We start from the raw sequence: 26185 nt of genomic DNA on the forward strand, positions 1-26185 counted from the left end.
TATATATATATATATATATATATATATATATATATATATATATATATTGATCTCAAGCAATGTAAATACAAGTGGCCAACCCCTTAACAGCTTTACTATTGGTAGATCAATGGTAATGTCCAGTTGATAATTATCCTACTTGTATTCAGAATTGCAACCTTTTAAAAATGTATTATGTTTAAAGTGAGCAAATATTCTAAGACGATCAAATCTATTTTATTAATCAAATTATATGTTTATCATAAATCTTTTGAGCAGTTTCTTGTCGTTGCAACTAAATGTTTTAACAGTTCAAGGCTTATTAATGCAATCTGTTTTTGTGAGTGTGCGACATCCTCAATTCATTACATCATACACTACTCAAGAAAAACAGAAGGTATCTGCTGAACAGGCTGGTTCCATTTGCCAGAGAGAGTTGTCGTTTACTCACTCAATACCTCGCTTTGCCAGAAGAATTTGGAAAGATTTCCGTGCCTGCATGGCTTGCATGTGTGTGTGTGTTTACGACACTGTGAGTAAAAGTAAGGGCGTGAGCGAGAGAGAGAGAGACCGATGGGACTCCTCGGTCTGGATAATGATGACTCACCCACCCACACGTGCACACGTGATTTCAGACATCCAGTCATTACCGTCATCAGTCAAAACCCTGTTAGTGCCGCTTACCGATGCTAATTGTTCCCAGTCAGCACATCGGGGGCCTTGTCAATGCGCTGTGAAACCAGACCACACCACCAATTGCTTATTGATCTCATTACAGGCTCACGTCACTCCATCAGTCAAGTGCATGTTTGTCTGTGCGTTCAATGGACTGACTAAAACATCTGTTCTAAATCTAAATGCTACACTCTAAAAAAGGTGAAAGAAAATGAATGGGTAATACATTTAAACCAGACTTTGAAGGTAAGATATATATATATATATATATATATATATATATATATATATATATATATATATATATATATATATATATATATATATAGACTATATAGACTCAACCTCCACATATACTGTATAATAACAGCTGTTGTTACATGTTCATGGCAATGCAATGGAGTCAACATGAGGCAGAACAAGATACAGTACAGAGCATGTTTACCTAGTCTGATGCATTTTTGTTTACAAGATTTTGTGGAATCTCTCACAACAGGATGCTTTTACTGACAACAAAATTAATCTGATTTTTTTTAAAACATCCAGCCAGCCAGCAGTCAGTGAGCGAAACGTGGCTCTATATATCTGGATGGATGGACGGACGGACAGAAGGACGGACTGACAGACAGATAGATATACGCTCTTAGCGCTGTCAATTTTTTATTAATTTTTTATTTCCTTTATTTATCCAGGTAAACCCCGTTGAGATCTAGATCTTAGTTTTAAGAGGGACCTGGGAAGAAGTGTGCAATACAATAAACCTCATTCACTCAATGCTAAATATGCTAATGGGGGAGAAACGACTGATCATTCCAGGAAAACCGTTTATCTGCCATCATTGGTAACTATGTTAACCACACTGAGCATTCACAACAGACTGCGCTAGTTTCAGCATAGCACAGAGCAAGGGGGTGGGAGGATGAGCCACATAAGATTGTGATTGACAGCAGTAAAACTCTCCTGCCACTGACTGGTTGTTTCTAGAGAGCACTGGGAGAAAGCAGAGGAAATAGATTTTTTTTACAGATTATCTCTCATGACGTACTGTCACAATATAACGGCAGTTTTAACAAATATGTAAAAAAAAAATATTTCTTTTAAAAAGTTACATACTGTAGTTTTAATTTCACTTAGGAGAGGAGAGGACGGGTCAGGAGGGACGTGGGTTAGAGCTGCTGCTGACTGACTCATCTGTTGTTAAGTGCTAAAAGGTACAGGTACAAGTTAAATATATGAATATCTTGGTAATTTCCTCCTTAATTCATTAAATGCTAGTGAAATAGAGGCAAACAGTAGTCTGTAGCTAAGCTAACTATGCTGAATGGTTGATAATCTCACACAGTCTACCCATCTCTCAGCTACTCGGCATGCTGATCCGAGCTGATGTAGAGCTGGAAGAGCAACTTCTGGTGACTCACACAAGTGAGTTCAGATTCAGCAAACAGATATAGAAGTAAATAACATTAACAATAAACTAACTTAAAAAGCTAACACAATGATGCAGTGCTCAAAGCAGCAAAATAAACCCGACAGAATGGTACTGTATGTTTGATGTACAAGGGTTCCAGCATAAAGTCAGATATGCTGACTTTATGCATATCAGCATATCTGATATGCTGATATCAGATATGCTGATATCAGCATATCTGATATCAGCACTACAGACAGTGCTGTTCACTGTCTGTAGCTGTTCACTACAGACAGTGAACAGCACTACACTGTCTGTAGTGCTGTTCACTACAGACAGCAGAGCTTTAAGGATATCCACAAGTAGTGAATGACTGTAATATTTATTTTTATTTTTAATTTTAACTGGGAGATTTTCAGGTAATAATTTTGCTGCCTGAGGGGAGACACATTTGGAGTGTTTCTCTGGATGGTTTGCATTCAGAATTATATTTAGAAGTTGTTTAATTGTTTAATTTTTAATGGCATATGCAGCTTGAAATGCTTTGTTCTTCAACCAGGGATATGGGACTAACACTGAGATATGGACCAGATAAAAAGTGAGTAGTTAGCACTATTCATCAAAGCTTTTACTTTGTTTTTGTACACTATTGATCACTGTGTACAGTCACTCTAAATTACTGTATTGAACCAAATTGTTTATCTTTATGTATCGATAGGACAAAGTAGGTCAGAGAGCCTCAGGGAACAGAATATTCAAAAGCAGAAAGCCTGTTGCATACCTCCTATTTCTTGATTTTAATTAAGGGAGGAAAAAAGACTAAACTGGTCAGTGAAATTGTTCACTTATTTCATATTTCTGCTTCTCTTATTTCCCCAGTGTATCCTTTGTGCAGACAGAAGCCACTAATTTAGCCTCCGGCTCCAAACTGAGCTGCATGACGAAGCCTTTGCATGTTCTGTCAAGTAAATGCATGGAAGCATCTGTCAGCAAGTTCAGATGTGTACATCTAATATCTGCACTTCCTTTATCATGTTTGATGCACGAGCTGTCACATGTGACTGTGGAGACTGCGTGTAACTTTACAAGTTGATCTTGCATCTTTCTTTTAATTTTGCTAAGAAATACAGTTTAAATTTAAAGAGAACATATAGAGATAAAAAAAAAAGAACAAACATTTGTTTATTCTTTGGATTAGCCCAAGAGCCCAAAAATATAACTGTGAATGTACCTTTTAGTTATAGTAAGAAAATCACGGCATGCCATAAACTACTTTGACATTTCCGGACACTGATATTTTTCATTTTCCCCCATGTGTCCTTTTTTAATATGCAGCATGTGACCAGAGGAAGCTCTTCTCCCACATCTGATGCTCATTTGAAAGTTATCAACTATTATTATACGAGAAGACACCTTTATTCAAAAACGATGAATAAACATTGACATTCAAGACAAGGCTTTTAAGTCTTAGAGCAGGCCAGCTTTTAGCTTCACGTGGAAATGCATTTTCATTTTAAGAGGATTTTTTTATTATGACTTTTGGGGGATTGGGGGGGGAGAGGAGGGGTTTAACATTAAAATACCTTAAATTTGGTAGCGTCAAATTTTAAACTGAGTGATTTGGATCAAAAGTTCTGGGTATCCTTCCACAAGTTTCTCAAAATAGATTGCTAGAATTTTGGTTCTCTCCTCCTCTTCTCTCCTCCAGAGAGAACTGGTAATACTTGCAAACTTCCCCCTTTTTCCTCAAATATAACATTGATCATTATAGCCAGACACGTCAATTACAGTTTCAGCAGCACACAGTGCAGGTTTAAAAAAAAAAAAAAGATTTTATCCCTGAATGAATTTGCAAACTGTAATCCTCATTTTTTGATGCTGTTGGGTAATGGCTTCTTCGTGGGGTTGCGACCTTTCAGCCTGTGTTGTTGCACTGAGGATAACGACACACTTTTATCGGCTTTGGGGAACATCTTCGCATTCATAGTTCTGCCATAAAGATTCTCATAAGTTCTGAGCTTTCCCAAACTGTTTAATGGTATTGTCATTTTGTAAAATGTAAATAAACTTAAGGATTTAAGGAAGAAAGAAAGAAAAATCTAAAGCAATTTGTCTTTCGTTATCATGACATTATCAAAATAACTTATTTGATAATCCTAAAAAATGACCAAATAGTTTCTGTCTATTCTGTCTATTAACTAATCGACAGAAAGTGAGTGTATCTAAACAGCATCTGGTTTCAACTGTGTATGCTAAATATATGTATCTATTTACTATTCCTGCTCATATGATCCAATTTATGGATCTAAACTTATACTTAAATCTACATTTAATTCTTTGATAATATATATATATTTTTTAATGCAGCAAACAAACTGCATCACAAACAAATTAACCTTCATTTAGTAGAAACACCAGACCCACAGACATGCGCAGCGTTTCACTCTCTCCTCCACCTTCTTCTCTTCACGGCGCCACAGTAAAGTGTTTCTATTCGAGCCGTTTCAGACTCCTGACGCCCATTTGTCCTTCTTGACTCCTTTTACTGTGAAAGGCTGGTGCGTCACAGCTGCCATGACCTGCCTCTTTGTGTCAGATTTCTGCTCTCGCTGACTGACATCCACATCACTGGCCATTAACATTTCCGGCTAAATCTCGTGGGAATCGTGTGAGTGTTTTGATGTGAAGCTCTCTGAATACAAGTATCTGTGTGTCCCTTAAAGATAGGTGAAAAAAACTTTTATTCCACTGGTGAGATTTATCTCCTTATGACCATTCAGTCTTTTATTTTATTTTTACTTTTATTTTTTTACTGCAATGAGTCTGTAAGCCATATCGCCTTCTGTTTTGGTTACTTGTTTATTTCAGCAATTTCTTTGGAAAACCAACAAAAATAAAAATAAAAAAAGCAGAGATGTAATGTATCATGTCTGAGAAACCAAAAAGCAGAATGATGCAAAAGTACCTTTATTCAACAAAGACCTTCTATCTAAATTGCTTTAATAAAGAATTGGGAAAAAGTATGACGAGCAGTTAGAAAGTCAGAAACACGTGGAGAAAAATATGTTAAGGGAAGAAAAAAATGTAAGATGCCAAATTAAGCATAAAATATTTAGATAGACCACACATATGCTATGCTTGTATGCATCATAGAGACACTAAAATAAAAAAATGAAAAGCAGAGAGGTACATCCACATCACCTTAGAAGCACTGATGACACGTATTGGCAATTTTTTTATCTCCGATAGTCTGCAATAAAATATTTCCTTTATAAAAAGACAAGAACTTGCTTATAAGTGATTTAGCCTTCATGCTATATTAATTATATATTTTAGGAGCATATAGGACATCACAGTCAGTGTTAGAGTCACTGTAAAACAGGGCTTTACTGAGTTTTTATTTTTTTTACTGTTTATGACAAATATTCACATTTTAAAATTGTTCTTATCATCCAGTAATAGAGATTAGTACAGTTAGATGTACCAGCTGTAAGCTTTAGTCTCCATGTAACTCTTACCTCAATTCTGAGGTTAAAATCCTGCTGCTTTTTCTAAATTCCTCTTCCATGTTATTTCCTTTAATATTCTTTGTCTCTGGTGATGATTCTCTCTCAGTAAGAGCTTCCACACCAAAGAGTGTTTATGCCATGAGACCAGCATTCACTGAACAGAGAAAGATCGGGGCTTCTGATCATCTGGTCACAGATGAAGGTAAATGTAAAACTGTAAAATGCTGATTATTGTTAGCAGCTGATTTCTCAGTGCATCTCTAAACATCGCAGTGCAAGGATAACTCATTTGCCTGTTTTTCCTCATGTCAACTAAGCAATGTGCCTCTCCACTCCTTCTCCAGATTTTGGGACCTAGATGTCCAAATGAAACCTAAAATTTCCAGTTTCCCATGAAAAGAGGATGGTGGGCCGCTGAGCAACAGTTCGGTCCTGCTTCTCTTTAGTCGAGGTTTGACGCTCCTGGCATTTTCTCTGGTTCAGGAGTGGCCTACCATAAGCAGAGTCACGGTTGGAGCCCATGTCCTGGATACATCTCTGCCCAAACTCTGTAAAGGGCTTTACTTCACAATCAGCTGCAGTCACTTGTGCAACTTTTCCTGCTGCATTGTTTTCTTTTACTCAAATTTCTATTAATATGAAATCAGTGCTCTGTGAGCACAGGACAATTTGTAGCAAAGAAGTTATGAAGTCTACCCTCCTGGTGGAGGATGTCAGTGACTGTCAGCTGTCAAGTCAGCAAACAAGGGAACAGTGTATACAAAGAATCGTGTGACTTTGCCTTAAATAATTAGTTTATTCAGTTATGTTCTTATCCCTCAGGTTTCCACCACAGTGCTTAGTCATGTCAACATCTTGTTTCCTCACTGTAGGCAATATTATGTCTCAGGCAACACTTTTATTACAAGCTACAGAAAGCTTAACCATTGCAAGAGCTGAGGAGTAAATGAAAACCGTTAGTCTGTTAAAAAAAGAAACAAAAAGTCTCGCTCTCATTTTTATACACGTCTGAAACACTGCAGATAGCCATTAAGAATAAGAGATGAAGTTAAAAGCAGGCCACATATCAACAAAGCTCAAACAAGACTGCCCTCGGTTTGGCGATGCTGCGCTGAGTGTGAATTTAGAGAAGGCCTATCAGGACTGAAGCCAGGGCAAAGGCAAGCTCATCCTCACACACATCAGTAGTGTCTTACGTAACACAGAGAGTGATGGCAGCTGAGGACACAATAATACTGCCTTTGGCATTTGTGCTGTGAAAGTTGGAAAGGGAAAGGATCGGGTAAGTGGGAGACATAACAGAGAAGGACAAGCCCACTAAAAAACTAGTAACACTGAAAAAGAGAGGGGCAGAATGGATGTGGGAGAGAAAAGAGCGGTTTAAGAAGAGATGTTCTTTCAGCAGATGCCCATCTACGTTTTTTTTTTGTTTTGTTTTTTTTACCAGGAATCAGATATATAAAACAGAATCATACACACCAGATTTACTCCATGATAAACAGAAGAAAATACTTGCTAGGAAAATGTTCCTCAATTGTCACTCTCACGCCTTTAGACAAGAAACTTTTAAACCGTTGAAAACGACATGCTTCTCTTTTGTCCCATTTGTATGTCTTTAGTAATATAACTTCTGAACTAATACAATGTCAGGAAAGGTTTATGAATAAAAACCGCATTCCTTACCATTCATGGAGATAAACGAACATCATGAAGGCAATTGCAAGAAAACGTGATGTATTAAAGCAAAGAATCCAGTTCGGATGTGCTTAGAAAACAGGACAATTTTTCCCCGAGTGACTGCAAACATCAGAAGCAGAGTATCATTGCCATCTCTTATCTGTAATTTTATGGTCCGCTTCGACATCATTATGATAACTTCAGAACCAGTTTCAAAGGAGCAGGTACACCGGAGTTTCATCATGAGAGCACTTTAGCTTTCAGTGATGCTCTCCTGTCAAAACAAGGTACAGACAGGACAAGACAGCTGCACATTTTTATGTCCAGATGAAACCGCAGCATAACTTTTATCTCTCTACACTGACAACCTCTGGCAATTAGCTGTTCCACATACGTCATCTTTGCGTGTCTGCAGCATGTGTGTGAGTGGAGCATCAATGCGTACATTATGAAGAATAATGGAAGGGAAAAACACTCCCAGATGCGTGATGCAATTATACCCTTGATTATCTGATTGGGTAATCTGCAGACGTCCAAGACAAACAGGTTGTCGGCAGACTGTTGACCGAGCATAAACCACCGGGAAGGACAGACGTGCACGCACAAACACACGCTTGCATCTGAGCGTGTGCTCAACAAGCGCTGAGAAAAAGTGAACACCAAGCGGAGACGTAATGTAGAAGCACTTTTTTCTATTAATATGTGTTTCCTGCAGTGAACAGGGAGAACATGCATGGAAGAGGAAACGAACATATGAGGAGGAGCTGAGCTCACCCTGTCGCAACATGTGCAATGAACTTATACCTATGTGCTGTGTAATGAGGGATTTGAAAGAAGAAATCTACACTGGCGATATAAAATACTGAATCATAGCAGTTTGCAGTTTTAAAAAAAGGCACATAAGGATAACCAGGGTTTCCCCCAGTGTATTATGAGCCTGGCGGGCCACCATGCTAAGCATTGCTTATTTTTTAGTGTCTTTTTAAAATGTTTGCACTTTTCAGGCTTTATAGTTGGTGTTCAATTATTAATCTTCCAATCTTTCAATAACACATAATTGTCAAGTGATATTTTCAAATTTCCTGTCAACTTTAAATATGTTTTAACTCAAAACACGATGAGCCGCTTGGATAACTAATCATGGCCATTATTAGCAGTTTAGTTTCTGTTCCTGTCCACAAAAAGCACAAAGGTGGAACTTTTTAGAAATGCAATGTGAATCGTGTCAGTGTAAATGCAAACCTGAAGCCATTTGGAAATTGTGATGTGAGTCACGTTATCTTGTGCACACAAGCTCTGTTTTCACAACAGATACAGTGGCAGACCTCCACGATCTGTCTGTGGTGCTGCACCTCTTCACATTATTTAAAGAAAATTCTGCTCATTGTGTAATTTTTATACTGCTGGCAAAGACATACAAGTTGCATGCACAAAATCATACGCGACATGCCATGAGGAAACGACATAAAAACCACCAATTTATGAGAACATAATTATTTTTGTGTTTTGTTTTTTTTTTCCATATGTAACTGTTAAAGTCATGAGAAAATCATCCAGCATTTTAAATGGCAGTTTCAGAGGTTTTTAAATTGCAAACTTTGTGTTTCAATTCAGTTTATTTATAAAGCACATCTGCATCGTTTTAGGGGAGTGGGGAAATTCACAGCTGAGTGTTATTGACTATTCACATGTCATTGGTTTCGGCCAATGAGGTGAAAGTTTGTAAGAAACCCAAGGCTACTTAACATCATCATTAAGCTAGCCTTGAACGACTATGGGTTGTTGGAAAAGAAAACCCCGCACCAGACCCATTTATGGGTTCAGGCCAAATGCTTACCTATATTTGGCCCAGAGCTGCTGCAGATAACTCATGCAGTCAGACTAAATGCTACAAGAGAGGAAAAGAGAAATCTCCACATTGTCGCGCAGCCATAAAATTCCTCTGGATGGATTATTCAGTAGTAGAAAGAAAGCAGAAAGCCTCTACAACCAGAGCGTTTTCATTCTGCCATTGTGTGAAATAATTTTGCAGATATCCAACAGAAAACGTGTTTGGAAACATTGTCATGTACACAGGGACTTAGAATGGCACCACATCTACCTTCGAATAAAACCTGTTTGACAACAAATTGGCTTAAAGCTCTCTAAAAGCAACGAATTCAAGCCCAATCTAAAATAATTCAAGGACAGATGACAAAAAAAAGTCAGTCTAAAAAAATGGATACAAAGCATAACAAGCCCACCAGTTTTTTATCTCATGGAAATCTGCAGAAATGTAATAAGAAATTCCAGCTATAAATATAAGTTACAATATTCAATAATACAGCAAAAAGCTAATATTTTAGATGTAGTAGTAGGAAAATTTGGTTTTTTCTTCATCTTGAAGAAAACTCAGATCGTAATCTATTCTTTAAATGTTAATTATCTAGTTCAACAGAAATGATATTTTAGCTTTCATGACATCTGAGTTTTATGCTACCTCTGCCTCTAGTGCAAACAGAATTGCTTGGGCCCACTGTCTCATCAAAACTACAACTTGGAGAGAAACACACATTATAAAACAGGTGGTAAACCACATATTCAGTGAGCATCCTAATAAAATAAATAAAGCTGGCAATTTAATTGGACTTGTAAAAGTTTGTGGAATGGCACCAAGCCCCGTTTCAAACCCAATGCTGCTTGTGACGAAGGTAAATTTATTAGGTTTCCCGAAAACCGTTAAAGCCTAAAACAGCAAGTTTGCCTTCTCAGAAGCAGCTAATTACTGCGTCGCTGCTGTTAGGAGCAAGAGTGTGAGCACTGACTTTAAATTAAAGGCGCAACACTGAAAAAACCCAGATGAATGCCAATCATTCTTGCATAAATAGTTTGAAATTCCTAGCTCTTATCCCTTAACTGGTTTTTGGGATTCTCAGAATACCAACCAATGACTTGTGTGCAAGAGACGGGGTAACTAATTATGCAACGTGTACTGGGTCAGAACCCTTTCATTTGGCAGAGAAGTGCTCCCAATGAAACTAAAAACATTTAGCTGTTTATAGTTCTCTCCTGCTGACAGGCTGTCAGAGACTGTTTACAGTGGAGAGGCAGACAGACATACGGACAGATCTAAGGTCTGCTCCTTAACATTACCCCCTGTCCAGGCCAACTCCCCTCCCTCTCCAAACCTTTCAGCAAGCATATTTTGGAGCTAAAACACACCATTGAATGGAGCAACAAGGCAATCCTTGTCCTAGGCCACCAAACCCCATCTGGACAGCCAGCAGGAAAGCCACTGTATGTACTGTATGTGTGTGTGTGTGTGTGTGTGTGTGTGTGTGTGTGTGTGTGTGTGTGTGTGCGTGTGTGTGTGTGTGTGTGTGTGTGTGTGTGTGTGTGTGTGTGAGTGTGTGAAGACATATACAGCATGCAGAAGTGGACAGAAAATTATATGCTGCTGCCTTTCAGCTGCAGGCTGTGCAGCGTCTCTCGTTCCTCAACTTTACGTCAAGACGGACACTCAGCGTTCGCACGTGCAATGTCCGCCGAGCAAACCCGGAGAGGTCGAGAGGAAAAGCCACGCAGGAGCTCCGAACGCTGCTGCGTTTGGAAGCCCAACTGTTGTCCTGTTACCATCAACACTCTGCCTGCACTTGGCACCAAGCTTTCTTTCACTCCCGTTTTTTTTCTTTTCCTCATGCCCCCCTAACAAATCTTTCAGCGCTCGCTTAGCACTCCTCTCACTCCTTCTCTTTCACATGGCCCCCTGCTTTAGGTCCCCTCTCAGCTTGTTTCCCCCCCGTTCAGTCACACTCTCTCGCTCACATGATACAGTAAATACACAACTAATCATGTTCAAGCTGTTGAGTGTTGCTTGGAGCTGAATTCGCCCCGTCCAAATACCTCTGTTATCTTTGCTTCTTCTTTCTCCATCATGGCTTTTCCCTATCATTCCCCTCCCACCCCCCAGTTTCTTTGAATAAAATATATCTTCAAAGAACACTATACAATATTTTAAAAGATTCTCTTAATTTCAAACTTTCTTCTTTAGCGTATTGCGAAGTACAGGCACTGGCAGATGCTAAGCTTCAGTACCAGGTTTGGTGGAAAGACTTGCTTTATAATCCTAAATAAAAATGTGGATATAAATAACAAACATTTAATATTTGTGAAATGCTAAAAGTTTATTATCCTAGCCTTCCCAAGCACAAATTATGATAGTAATAGAATTATCCTTTATTGTCCCACAGTGGGTAAATTCAGGCGTAACAGAAGCACACCAAAGGTAGGAGGGAACCTGTATATTCTTCCCTGAAGCTTAGTCAATTTTGACTGGTATGGTATAGTAACACACCCACGGGCCCACGCACACACACACACACATACACACACACACACACAAGTAAAAATGGCACATGTGTACCATGTGCACAACTGGATGTTTTTGTGATCAGCTATTCTGTCTTGCATCACAAAAGCCCAAACGTTTTTGTTCTTTGGCAATTCTGCTCTGCTGTGATTATTTATGCCTGCGTATGTATATGAAAATGAAAGTTTTTGCCACCGTCATGATGGAAAATGTCATGACATTATGACATTGTATTGATTAGAAAACAGTGGGGAAACATGTTGCTATCAAAACTAAAATATTTTAGGATATTTGGTCAGTTTTTTTGTAAATTCTGACTTAATAACAACATTTTAAAAAGCACATTTTATTTTTATCTGTGTTTTTCTGTGATGCGCATGTCAAAGTCAGGTCTAAGATAATTTTATTTTGTTTACGAAAATAGTTTTTTGTTTTTTTTTTTGTTTTTCAGTTTGATTGTTCATTTCTGCTGTCCTCCACATAAATAAAACATAGAAAAAAGTAGAAACATAAAAAAAAAGGATTTAATGTTGGTGAAACACCTCAGCTGCTTTCAGCGCTAGTGTCATCAATCCAACATCTTGTCCGGATCCGTTTTATACTTTACATTGCGCTCTTCAATGTAAAATGAGGCTCGTCATCAGTCCCAAAACCCACTGAATTGATGGCAGAAGGCTAATGAAATCCTCTAATCTACTTTTCCACATTATTCAACCACATTGATTACAATTTATTTAATTAATTAATTTATTTATTTAATGACGGTCCACCAAAAGCTTCCATCGTTTCATTGCGGATGTTAAGGTTGATAAGAAGGCCACTAATGAGATTTCCATTGCGTTGTGGATGAATGGATGGATAGCTGGATGGATGGAGGGACAGATGGAAATATTTTCAAATGTATTTTATCCACAAAATTACCCAAACTTGGAAAATTCCTTAATTCAAATTCCATGCTTTTCCAGGTTGTGTAGGAACTCCATTTTTAATGGAGATATTTATCTCTGAGAGTAGGTCAAGCGTTTAAATCAACATGGGCATAAGCTGCTGGATTGACTACAAATGAATACAAAACAACTACATATTTAGTACCAAGTGTGAGCATTTATTATTAAATAATTAAGCCAGATTGGATATTGAAAGACTTGTCTTTTAATTGTGCCTAATATTTTAATTTCTCAAAACTTTCATATGCTCACTGAATTTGTTTTGCTTGACTTACACCATTAAAAAAAAAAAACTTCATCCATACACACATTAAAAACATTTCCAGCTTTATCCATTCGAAACAAAGACCATAATCCACCATCGTCTTAGAGGAGATATATTAGGCCTAGACACTATTCCGAGTGAGACAGATCAGGCGACTGGAGCAGGTTGTGTGTCTCCCTGGAAAAGTATGTGCGTCAGTGAGAGAATGTGGGCCTTCCCCTTAAATAGATTTCAGAGCACGTGTTTCTCTTTTAAAATCTGCCTCCCTTCTTCTGCTGTTAATTTTTAAACAGACACAGCGCCATTTGTTACCTTCAATGGAAACACATGTATGTAATTTTGCGTATTAAAAGTTCCATTTCTGCGACCAAAAACCGAGCTTGTTATACTGTACGTTCTGCTGAGACGTTTTCTGAAATAAGAGTGACCTAAAAGACATACACCTCCTCCTAATCTATTAGAAACCCCTACAAAAAGGCAAACAAACGTGTCCTCTCATTTCTGATGACCATTAAAAAGAACAAAAATGTCAATGAAATCCTTCAAATTAAAACTTAAAAAAAGTGTTTTAAAGTTTGGGTTAAAAGTTCTTATTAAGCTCATTAAAGCCTCCACGGTGAAGATTGAAATATTGTCTTACAAAAAAAAACAAATGCAACAATGAAACTGAGCCTTTGCTATTTTGCAGCTTTCAGATCAGCAGAGTGCTTGTCTTGCCTCTGGCTCGGCAGGCTGCACCGGTCTGCTTCATAAATACTGCACAGCCGACGCTTGATGAAAACCCCTCTTCTCTCAGGTACAACTGCACTCTGGAGAGTTTCATTATCTACAGTACGGATAAACTGTACCATAACTGTGTGTGTGTGCGTGCGTGCGTGCGTGTGTGTGTGTGTGTTTGTGTCAGCCAGAGAGCACCAGGAAATCATGTGATTCTCAAAACAATTTAAAATTTTTATTTAAAAAAGAAAGAAATCCCTTTGTGTAAGTTCGTCTATTTCTATATGTTTTGTGAGCTTGTGTAATGTACAGTAGACTGCCTGTAGTTTTAGTGATGGCAGCAGAAGAAATGAACAAAGCGTCGGCCACGCTTCCAAATACTGAATTAACATTAACAACTGCCTCGTCTGCCTTCACAGTGGAGGACGGTTGTTTACAGCGGAGACAATTTCCGGAAGTCTTCCTAGGCCTGAACTGGCACACTACATACGTCATGACCAAGTGTCAGCTGGATAAAATTTAAAACTCCAACAGAGTCCATGCCTTCGAAAAGCAATTGTTTCTCAATTGCATAGAATTTCTATGTTCTATTTGTGTGGATGAAAGCAACAGACCCTCTGTACAAAGCACACCGTATAGAACAATGTTTTTACCAGATTAGGAGGTGAAATACAAAAAATTTGATTTTTTTTATCCCTACTCATGAAATGTTGCAAAAACACATAAGTGCTTTGTTGAAGTGTATGTTGTTTTATGCATAAACATGAATAATCTTGAAATTTATTAATAAATGTACTGATAATAATAATTGTTATGACCATTAATACATAGTGTTAAAAAATGTAAGTAGTTAGTAAGTAGTAGTTTTGATAAATTAATTACAAATATTTTAGCGGGTTACCTTTTTTCAACACAATTAATAGATTTTTTCTATTTGTTTTTTTCTTTTGTTTTTGTTTTGTTATCGTTTTTTTACATACAAAAGTTCCGATCCAAAACCTTTTAACTCGTATGTTTCTGGAACGCCCATAAATCTGACTCACAAGAGCCATCCACAAACAACAGCGACGGACAACAAATCCGATTCGCTTTGGCCACCAGGGTTAATTTTTCCTTCAAAAAAAAACAAAAAACATTGGCACGTTGGCAAAGACTGTTGTGTAAGTTGTACAAAAAGGAGTTGAGCTGTTACTGAAACTACTGAAGTGTAAAATACCGACTCAAAGCAAAACATGGCATCAACAGTCCACGTTTCTGAAAAAGTATTTTTTAGAAATACTTTTTCTTTTTCCATGTACCTGATCATGTGTTCCTGAAACACTTGAGGACAGGATGGGTATGACAGCAATTTGCACCAATCTGACGGTTGAATAAACTAAATAACAGATTGAAAACAATTAATTTAATTTTTCTTGAATTCAATAAATCTTTGTTGTTGAACTCAATCCATTTTCGTTTTAGCAGAAAAAAATGAGTATTTGAGTTGAAATATTCTTTGTCAACGTTTAAAATTTTATTTTAATTTATTACAGACCCTGGGATTAAATTTTCATATCTCATTATAGTAGGATCTCATCCCTTTATAAATGATAAAGATTATAAAGCAAGGACTTCTGTCTGTACGGGAGAGGCACAGCCTGTGTTCACTTTTTTGACTTACAGTAACACGGAAAATAAAATGTTCCAGCGCGTCAATCATTATTTCCTTCTCCTCCAAACTTGTGAACTCGTAACAGTCGTTACTCTCTGCCATGATGGCTGTGTTTACTGTACCGTTGCAAACCACACATAATTATGCCAAAAAGGCTATGACGTATATTGCAGTGGAAGGGTTTCCACGGGAGCTCAGCTCGGTTGTGTCTTGTGGAGCTTGAAGGGTGTGCGCGAAAGTGCACACACAAAACCATGTGACAGTTCGACTTCAGTTTGACCACGCTGAGCCCTGATGACAACACTGCTCCAAAAATGGGCAGGTACTGAACAAAAGGTTTGTAATAAATAAATAAATAAAAGTCCAAGAATTTAAACAGTTCCTTTCAATATGCTTATGTTTCTAGGAGACAATTTAATTTCCCTGACCGGTTTACAGGTAAGACGTAAGGACGGTAAACAGGAGGACATCATCTCCTCTGCGGCTGGTCAGCTGAGAGTTTGCTTTCCTCTCCACCTTCTGAGTTCAATTTGTCATCATTTCTGTTGCAGGCACGATGAGGCAGAATGGGTAATGGAGCCGTTCTAATACTACAGATAGTGCACTAACTCAGTGTTCCCTAGATACCAATTAGCAATGAACAACCAAGCATCAAGAGTGAGACAACTGATGGGTGAACGTTTGGAGCTCACAGATAAGAGGGTGAAAGTTGGAACAGTACGTGGTCACATGTTTTAAGGTGCGTGTACTCTGCTCAGACATTTGGGACCTCACAGTGACAATCCAATCAGTGTATTCTTTCATTCACATTTTATTTGCAAACAGCAAAAAAAATGGACCAAAAACATGAATAATCCTATTCCACTATTCTATCTTCCATTTTGATGGCCTCAGAAGATTTGCAACTAAAAATAAAAAAAATAATCATCTGGAATCGCTGTCCTCCTTATTTACAAGAGCAGCACACACTGTCTATCACCATCTAAGTCACTGTACAACATATTTTTTGAGTACTGATATTACTGACATGAAAATTGCTCAACTGTAGACAACATATATGCTGCACATGTGCACCGCTGCTGTAGAGTCTACGCAAGTGCGAATAAAAGGTCACAGAGCTGAATCAATAACAATAATTAATTTCATGGTAACCCATGCAGACACTCAGTCCGCCCTAATGAAGATTTATTCAACATACTGAATTTCCGAAGAGACCCCACTTGATGAAAGCCCACCCTGCTTTTTGATTAAGTCACCAAGTATTTATTTGGCTGCTTGGTGCACTATAGAGCATTCAGCTTTATTCTCAGATTGTCATAGTTTGTATTAAAAAAAAAAATTAAATTTCCTAAAAAATAAATCCCACAAAAACCAATAAACAACTCATACAGGATGATGGAAATTATCGACACCGTGGAAGATGAAATCAAATCAGATGTAAAGTAGGAAAAAAAAAATAGTATTTTTGTTTTTTAGGTGATCAATTGTAATTTTCTCCATATACAAAGTTATTTGAAAAATACAACAGTAGTATTGTTCTTTAGCGGTTATCTGATGTCACAATATTTTTTTTTTACCTGCAAAAGTCGTCTACAGTAGAAGGAGGGACTGGGTTGGTCGGCATGCTTTTCTGTCTGCAAATTTCTTGCATTTGCAGCTGATGGCCAGTAGATGATGGTGTATTTTATAATGCATTAGCGTGCACTTCAGTGGTCTGTGTCCATTTATAACATAAAAATCCACAAGTAGCTCAAGAAAATGGCTTTAGATAGCTGTTCACTGTAGTGACCACTATGCATGAAAGGGTTAAGTAAAATGGTGATGTGATTTTTTTCAACGTAGAAGTAACCCAAAGTAAAATTTAATTTACCGTAAAAAGAGAAATACAATGAGACTGATAAATTTGTGGGTGTGATCTAACAATTCTGAGCTGTCAGAGTTTTGTTCAATAAACAAGCAATGCATTTTAGCTGCTGCTGCTACATATTGGTGCAAATGTGGCCGACTCATGTAAAGTTTAAATTTCCTTCTAATGTTCGCAAGCAATTGACAAGGAATGTCAGACGAACCACCTCAATGTAGCGCACCAGACACCAGATATGTACTTAAATGACGAAAACAAATGTATCCTGCTACTTATATTTTGTATTATTCATGTGAGACTATGAGTTGATTTTCTGCATTTTTTAAAATGATTTATTGCATGAAAAAAGCTTATTCACATGTGATTTTAATTGCATTTCTTATTTATTGGAAACACCGTCATTGCAAAATTGTGTTTTGTTTTGTTTTGTTTTTTTTCCCACATTAGCAGAATATGGAGAAAGACTTATTGGTAGTGAAAATACCAACAAGTATATGCCCTAGCATATTGTCCAAGCTAGGACTGGACAATATGACTTAAAAATGCATCACTATAAATGCTTTTCATATTGGTTGATATAGATAATTATTGATTAGTTTTTTGTTTTAGATATCTGAAGTCCAGCCAAACTGGTGACGTGATCTTTCCTCTTTTATCCACAATTTCCCCTTGAACTGTTGCACTCATTTTCTCCTTTCACTCCACCCCGATCTTTACTTTTAAGAAGTTATGGGGTGCAGTGGCAAAACGTGAAGCTGCTCCTACATACTCAGGTGCACTTTGTGTACAAATTCTGTGAATTGCAGATGGTTGAGATTTCAAGGAATACCCTATCATATTTCTTGTGACAAATTTCTTCCTTTCCCTCAATCCAAATCCATCAATGCTCAAATCTAATTTGAATATCATCATTCTTAATTTGAATATGCTCATTATGTTTTAATCAAACACATTTTTACTTTAAAACATGTCCCACGTTCCTGGATTATCCTGAGAACAAATAACACACAGAGGATTAGATGTGACCTCAGTCCTGCAGTGCATGAACTGATCACATCCACCTTTAACTTTAACTAGGACGTGTCCAACTTCTTTTGAACAAACACAGTTTGTTGATTAACATTTTTTTAATCAAAACTATTCAAATTTTAATCGAAAACCATATATCCACAAAATAAACATTTTCAAATGGAAAAACCCTTTTTGCTGCAAAATTATTAAATAGACATATAAGCTCAACAACAAATGTTTTCATTGTTTTTAATCTGTTATTTAAGTTATTCAAAGTCCTCTTTCAAATGATTCAGGAACTTTTGATCATTTGTGTAGTTTTGAATGATCTAACTTCTTTAGAAAGGTGGACTGTGGACACAGATATTAGCGTTGGGGATGTCTGCGCTTGCCTCAACATGTTTTGCATTGAGATGATATTTTAGGCTTGAATAGCTTCAGTGATAGCCCAACTTCTTTTCTCACAACTTGCACAAAATGATAGTCTTTACCAGCTTCTCATGAGATGTTTTCTTTTTAAGCATTGATTAACCCCCAGTGGGCCATGAGGAACTTTTCATCCATCACTTGTGCATCATCTTTATGGACGGACAAGAAACAATTTTCAGCTCAGAAATTGTGTGTGTCTAAAAAAAAAATGCAACTAATTGCATATAATTTTTTTAACACATTAAAATCTATGCTACTCATGGAAAGTGGAGACCATCTATTCCAAATTACAGTAAGTGTTTCACTGTGGATAAACAAAAATATACGTCTATGAGGACAATATATAAGACCAAGACAAACTAATTCATAGACGTTCTCTGCTCTCCTGCGCTTTGCTGCTCTACAGCTGGTTCCCCACAACAGATTCTGTCATGAACCCTCAGGCTAGTTAGCATGGCCACCGATGGCAGGGGATAAATTGTCGTCTTGTAACATTATGTTGTTTCTCCACCATTAGCTCATTAAACAGCTCATACAAATAAATAAGTCAATAAATGATACCCATAACATCTTAGCAAGCTTCAAAATTTATTGGGGAACTTCTCCAAACTCTGCTTTATATTTATGTTATTATATTCAATATAGGAAGAAGAACCAGTAATAAAATAAGATTTAAAAAAAAAAAACATGAGCGTTAAGTGCTAAACATGTTTACCAAAATTATACTACTTAATAAAATGAATTCCCATAAAAACCTTCTAAACGTCTTCATTCAACCCATTTTATTCACCATAAATCAATGTCTTGTGATTTGCCCCAAATTTAAAGTCCTGCACTGTTTACATTTCCACAGCAAATGCTCGCCGAAGGTCTAAAGTCTGGTATGACATCACAGCAGAGCAACCGGGATAAGCAGTCTTTCAAAATAGTGTCACTTAACATCTCACTTAACACCTTTCCATGTGCACACACATTCATGGGCACTCACAACCTTGGTAGAAGGAATGCATCCTCCATTTGTTTATCAGCAGCACAAGCAGAGTGCACAGCAAGAAGTCAAAAAAAAAAAAAACCTCCAAAGTTAAATATAAACACCAGTATGTGGATGATTAATTTTAGAGCCCAACAATCAAAAGAATACTAGAACAGCGCACTATAAAAAGGAATTTTGGACCATAGTAAATTTAATTTCTTACAATGATTACATTGCAGTACAGCAAAAAAGTTTATAAATAATGTTCAATAATAACTGCATTCTTACATGAAACACTTGGTATTAAAAACTGGTGACAATATTTACTACCACGTTTAGATTATCTATAACTCGTTGGTTCAGTCAACATACAAGTCGATAAAAGTAAATCTATAAAATATCCTCGTTTGCATTAAAATCAAATCTCAAAGTGAGACATTTTGATCTCTCCAACAGCTTTAAGCTCTCCAGACACGTAGCCCCATTGTGTGTGGCATGAAGCAAAAACAATATTTCAGAAACGCAACATGCTGTTGACAGTCAAACATGGTGGTGGTAGTGTAACGGGTTGCTTTTGTTATTTAGATCCCATATGACTATTCATAAGAAATTGAACCTTCTTCAGAAACTTCTCTCTCCAGCAGAAATTCATGAAGACCTTCAGTTCGACCTCACTTTAGTTATGCAGCAAGACAACGACCCAAAGCACACAACCAAGTCCAACCCTAAAAGAACGAAGAAATTAAGGCTTTTGCCCAGTCCAAGTCTGAGCTGAAAATCAATTGACATAATGTGACGTGACCATAAGGGGGGCATTCATGTTCTAAAACACATGATGAACAGGAATAAATGTACACAAATCTGCACAGAAGAGTGCAGAAAGTTGATGGCAGATGACAGGTTTAAGATGCTATTCACATAGTGCCAAGTTGGCTTGGACAACTTTTCCTTCCACCTTTACTTCCCCCTTAATAAATTACACAGGGGATTTCAAAAATCTGCTTTTTGCATTTACTCCAGTCTGCTTGTTTTGCTCTGAGACTTTTGATTGCGACAAGAAAGCAAAAGCAAGAAATCTTTAAGAAGGTGACTTTTAAAAAAATAAATCCTAACGCCACCACTATGCTAGCTTTGCCTTTCTCCTGCCACGCCCTCCCAGCCGGACAGACAATGATGCATAATATGTCTTTGAATGAAGAGAGGAAAGAACAGGCATGAGGTGCGATATACATTTTTGTTGTTGTTGTTGTTGTTTATTTATAATAATTTAAACAGGATAGAATCATCTTGGTTTTGGTGTACTAGTACTTTGAAATATGAACATACAAACTTTTAGATTCCTTAAAAAGACTTATTTTTAATTGCACCTATAATTTAACTCCTAAAATTCTGATATTTTTCTTGTTCTGCCATGCTGCGATTATTAGCGGTCCTAATGTGGCAGCCGCTATAAGACTTTCTGCATGTACCCCTGGTCTGGTCTGGTAAGCTTACATAATTGCTTTTCAGAAATTATATAACTTTGTATATGAACCCCATATGGATTTCCCTGAGACTGGTTATGTGACCTCACAATGGATGGGAGCCACTTGGTTTAATTAAATACATCACAAATCACCAGCTAACACATGAATTAAGGACATCAGATGTCATTAGAGCTCCACTTTTGCATAGAGTTATCCTGCATCAGGGGCAGCTTGGTAAAATAGAATATAATTGAAAAGTTAACTTATTTAATATAGAAACTCAATAAAAACAGAAAGATATACTCGTACCCATTTTCATTTATGAACGGAAGTCCATAGAAATAAAATGTTAGTTTTTTTTTTTTTTTTCAGAAAATTACAATGTTAAATAGGACCAAACCAAAGTAGTTCTTAAACACATGATTGTTATATTCTGGGCTACAAAACCAATGTTAAGCAGACAATCAACAGAAAGTTGAGTGGAAGGGAAAAGTGTGCCAGGAAAAAAAAGTTCATGTGCAACAGGAAGACTTGCTGCCTTAACAAGATGAAGGTGACTTTAAAAGCAACCTGGACTTCCTTATTACCCCAGCAGTGCCACTGCCACCATGCCACACACTCCATACAGGCATTTATACACAATGAGCCCTGAACAAGTACTGACCACATCAACTATGAGGAATATGGGGAAACTTTCCAAAAGCTGACATGTCTGTTTTAATCTTTTTTTTTTTTCTTTTTCATATTCTCATGTTCTAATATTCTGAGAGAGTAATTTCTGGGTTTTCAATGGCTGTAAGCCATAATCATAAAATAAATGAATAAATATTTGAAATAATTAATACATATATTGTTTTGGAGTCACTGAATAACAAAAAAAACTGTTGGTTTAAATTCTAATTTACTGGGATGTATCTGTACAGGCAATACAGCTCTCTGTTATGTGGATAATCCCTTATATTTAACACATATCCGGCTGCAACACGTTTGTAAATTCGCAAACATTTTATCGGTTAAGCTCATTTTGTTTCGTTTTTTATTTCTATTTCTGCTGTATGTCAGTCTGAGAACCTATAGGCCTACACGGCCTACAGAGCAAACAGCCGTCATCATCACCATAATGACATTGCTTTGTTTTGCAGTCTGTTATTCCACTTGTCCCGATGCCGCTACTGACAGAAAGCCATGCAAAGCTGCTGAATGCCATCAGAGAAAGCAAAAAGCCTCCACGGGCTTATCTATGGCTGATTAAAAAATAAATAAATCAGAAGCAGCAGCTAAACATCCCGACATGATCTAATACAGATGTCTAAAGTTGGACATGTCTTACCTGGTCCCGCGGAATGCAGGGCAGTGAAGTCCTGCGGTGGGACTTGCTGTTGCTCTGACTGTGAGCCATCATCTCCGAGGCCGCTATGGAGCTGGACCTCCGTCTCCTTTTGAAGACAGGGATGTCCTCCTCCTTCGCCCCGGTCACAGAGCTACAGCACCCCGTCCCGCTGGTCCCTGAGGCCGGCAAAAGCCGGTCAGCATACCTCGCAAGCAAAACCCCCAGCAGCCCCAGCAGGTAGGCCAGGTAGGGTCTCCAACTGGCCCGGACCCTGCTTAGAGAGAGTAGGGACACGGCCCTGATGACGCTAATGAAGACGAGGATGGACACTCCCTGTCCCGGCCGGACGACAAGCAGAGCCCCGCCGCCCAGGCAGCCGAGGACTACCAGGGTTGCGGTCAGGGACGACAACTCCTCCGCGCCGCGCAGCAGCGACTGCGCCGCGGCTTCGCCCAGGTGGCACACCGCTAACAGGAAGAGCGCGCTCCGGATCAGCAGCCCGCAGCGAATCAAGCAGAGCCAGACCCAGAAGAAGGCACTTACGAGCGTAAAAACAGGCAAGACGCAGTGACACGCAGTGAGAAGCAGCTCCACGGTGCAGCCCGCCGCTGAGTGGAAACGAGAGCCGACGCAGCTACTATTTCCGCTGCTGCTGCCGCTGCTGCTTGCATCCCACTCGACCAATCTGAGCAGCAGAGCGAGGAGAGCGGAGACGGAGGCGACGCAGACAGCAGAGGACACTCTTCTGCAAGTCCATGTCGCGGAGAGTCTCAGCCACGACTGGCTCCGCTCGTCCCGGTGCAGCGGAGTGACACATGTCTTCACGTAGCCGCTGCGCTCCAACGCTGCCCGGGGATGTTTGTCATGTGCGCCTCCTGATGAATCTCTGTCGCTGTGTGCCTCCAAGGACATCTTTGTCGCTCAGGCTCGTTTGGATGCCTGTCCGGGGATATAATAGATTTACTTTCAGTGTGAGTGTTTTTATTCACATGCTCCATGTTCATCTGGGCAGAAACTGATCTCTGGTGCTTGGCCGGCAACGTTTAAAACGGTTAAAGTCATGTTTGCGCAACTTTTCAGAGTTTTATGGCTTATAGCTTCCATATTACACTCATAGTTGCCCCTGGAAGTCAAGCAGTGAACCAAAAAAAGCAACCCCTGGCGTTTCACACATCTAGGCCATTGCCTCTGCTCCTCCACACAGCAGCCTCTCTCACTCTCGCTCTCTCCTTCTCTTCTCTCCCCACCCACCAGACATTATCCCCTATTTTGTGCCGCTCCGGTGATTACTCCATCACGTTTCGGCCCTGCTCAGACTGCAGGCTGCAGTCTGCCCTGGATGTGACTCAGTTCGCAGTGGATGCTTGCCATGTTTACATAAAGATTTCCCGGCTTGTTCCGGAAGACGTAGCGGTCTCATTACGGGAATTAACTATAGTAATCCCGTGATATATTTTAGGAGCATAACGCAGTTAAAAAAAAAAAAAGGGAGAAGACACCAAAAGGTGGCTGTTCACCATCGTACTGTTAAACAGTGAAAGGTCAAAGCCCTGACAAAAAAGCACTTAAAAACAAACTTACTCATGATTGAATTTAAATGATTATTTTCTTGATCATCCTATGAGTCCTACTAACATACTTACTTCAAGTCGCCACACGTGTAAAGACGGGTGAAACAACCAGAATTAAAGATTTTTGAAAATTCTTACCATTGATTTGAATGCAGTCGATTAGCAAAGAAAAACTCCTGAAGTGCGAAAGGGTTATTTTTCTAACACATTTCACAAGACTGCACTGTGACACAATTGGCAGTAGAACTGTTGCCTTGCATCCTGGGGTCTTGCTGCAATGAGGCAATATTCTCACCATGCATTCATGGGTTCTTTCCAGGTTTCCTCTCAGTCCACAAACTTGACTGATAGATTAATTGTTTTGTTTTGTTTTTCGAAATTGCTCATATGGGTGTGAGTGTTTTGCATTGCTGTTTATGTGACCTGTCTTATGAGCCTCTGTGTGGCCCTGAGATTGACTGGCGACCTTTTCAAAATGATGGCTGAAACAGCCCGTTGCAACCACGCAAGGTATAAATGAAGCATCATCACAAAGAGATATTTGCCCAAGCTTAACCCCACACCTCTTCTAGGATTTAGGACTCTAGGTTGAGATGGTGATGGTAAAAAGTTTCTGTCTAATGAATAGCTTCTGATTTGGCCAAATAATTTTAAACATTATCCTGATGGAAGAACCAAAATGACTCCCCATTTCATATGAATGAAAGAGCCTCAAGATCTTCATTCAAAATGTTCTTTTTTTTTTTCTAAAGCTGCTCAGGATGCCATACACTTTGACAATCCCACAGCATCACAGATCCTTAGCTGCACTTAACAATAAATACCTTTATGAAAAGCATACTCTTGGTCTCATCCAATATAAAGGTTCGAGAAAGGTTTGCTAAAAACAAAAACAAAAAACACACATTTACGAATGTGACTGTAGGGAAAAGTTTTTTCATGGCATTCCTCCCATGAACTGCTTAACAAACACATAGCACATAATAATGGTTTATTTGCATTTGCTGCTGCTGCTGCTGCTGCTGCAGCACTTCCCTCCCTCCATCCATGACAAAAGAATTTAAAGCATAGAAACAGCAAAAAAGGAAAAGCACAAGCCATCGAAAAGAGCTTTTTTTTTTTTAAAGAAAATATCTAGCAATAAACATATATAGTGAATTTTTTTGGTCTAAAACCTTAAATCACATCATCCTTTTTGTTCTTTGTGACAGAATGAAGAGCAAGTTAGCAGTCTTCCCTCGCTTGGCCTACATTTTATGAGAGGATTTTAAAGAGGCCCACGCAATCATGTAAAGCCACTCAATTCTGTCATCTCTTTCAGACCTATTAATAATTCACAAAAGACAAATAAATACCCTGTCTTTAAAAAAAAAGTTTTACAACTGCTGGATTATCTCTTATTGTGAAGGGAAACGTCAAAAACATCTGTTTGACAGGGGAGTACAAATACATCAAAAATATTCAAAACCTCTTATTTGTTTCATTATATATTTAAAAGGGAGTGTAACATAAGGGCAGTGTTTTTGTGTACTACATTCAATCTTGCGCAACATGAGTCAGGATAATAGGTCAAATGCTATCAGCACATAAATCTTTGTACCATTTATTGCTATTTTTAGGACACTTTAACATGCAGGAGACCAAAAAATAATCTTTTGGATTTACTCTATCCTGTTTTACAATCCTGTAAACTTCCAACATCCCATTTATGATTATTATTGTATTATTGTGCCTTCACTAAATGTCAGGTGTAACATGGTTGCGTAGCTGTACATAGAAATATGTAATGAAGCAGGTTCAGTGTTAACTTTAATCTGTTGTCAGTCACATTTGGTAAAGGTAGCCCTGAGAACAACATTTCTGAGTCCCTTTCCCTGAGAGAAATTGTCCAGACATGCTCCTCTGGCTATGCAGAGGAAGTAGTATGACAGTTTCATAAATCATTGGGAAGTCTTTGCATGATCTCAGTTGTGGTGTATAATTTGTCCAGTTTCTTATACATTCACACACACATGCATTTGCATGTAGTATATCTGCGTTGTCATTAACTGAAATTGTTTTTTTTTTGTTTGTTTGTTTGTTTGAATGAGCAGATGACTGAAAGCTCCTGGGGGAAAAGAATATACATTTAAGGGAGTTCCCAAGTTTTCACAATGGAATAGTTAGGATTTAGTTTCATTAAAATTGTGTTCACATATTCAGATCAAGGGTTTGATTTTTCATCTGAAGTTCATCCTGAACTTTTGGTTTCACAAATTTATCAAAGTGCTATTTAAATCACACTGGAAATAATAAAAAAAAAGAGTTTGTTTGGGATATTTGTCTTCTTCTGGCAGGATGAAAAACAGAAACATATACATTTACA

At 38.2% G+C, this 26185-nt stretch overlaps 1 protein-coding gene across 1 annotated transcript in view; it reads right to left on the reverse strand.

The window, feature by feature from the left end:
- The window catches only part of LOC106948043 (cGMP-inhibited 3',5'-cyclic phosphodiesterase A-like), a 63037-nt gene extending 39876 nt beyond the window's left edge, over nucleotides 1-23161 (reverse strand). Inside the window, exon 1 of the mRNA XM_015033482.1 lies at nucleotides 22250-23161. Within this exon, the coding sequence (XP_014888968.1) occupies nucleotides 22250-23161 (912 nt within the window). The remainder of the gene's footprint in view (nucleotides 1-22249) is intronic.
- Nucleotides 23162-26185: the final 3024 nt, after the last annotated feature.

The sequence above is a fragment of the Poecilia latipinna genome, unplaced genomic scaffold (assembly GCF_001443285.1).
Source record: "Poecilia latipinna isolate Pla-1442-1.1 unplaced genomic scaffold, P_latipinna-1.0 Scaffold270, whole genome shotgun sequence".
NCBI classification, from domain to species: Eukaryota; Metazoa; Chordata; class Actinopteri; order Cyprinodontiformes; family Poeciliidae; genus Poecilia; species Poecilia latipinna.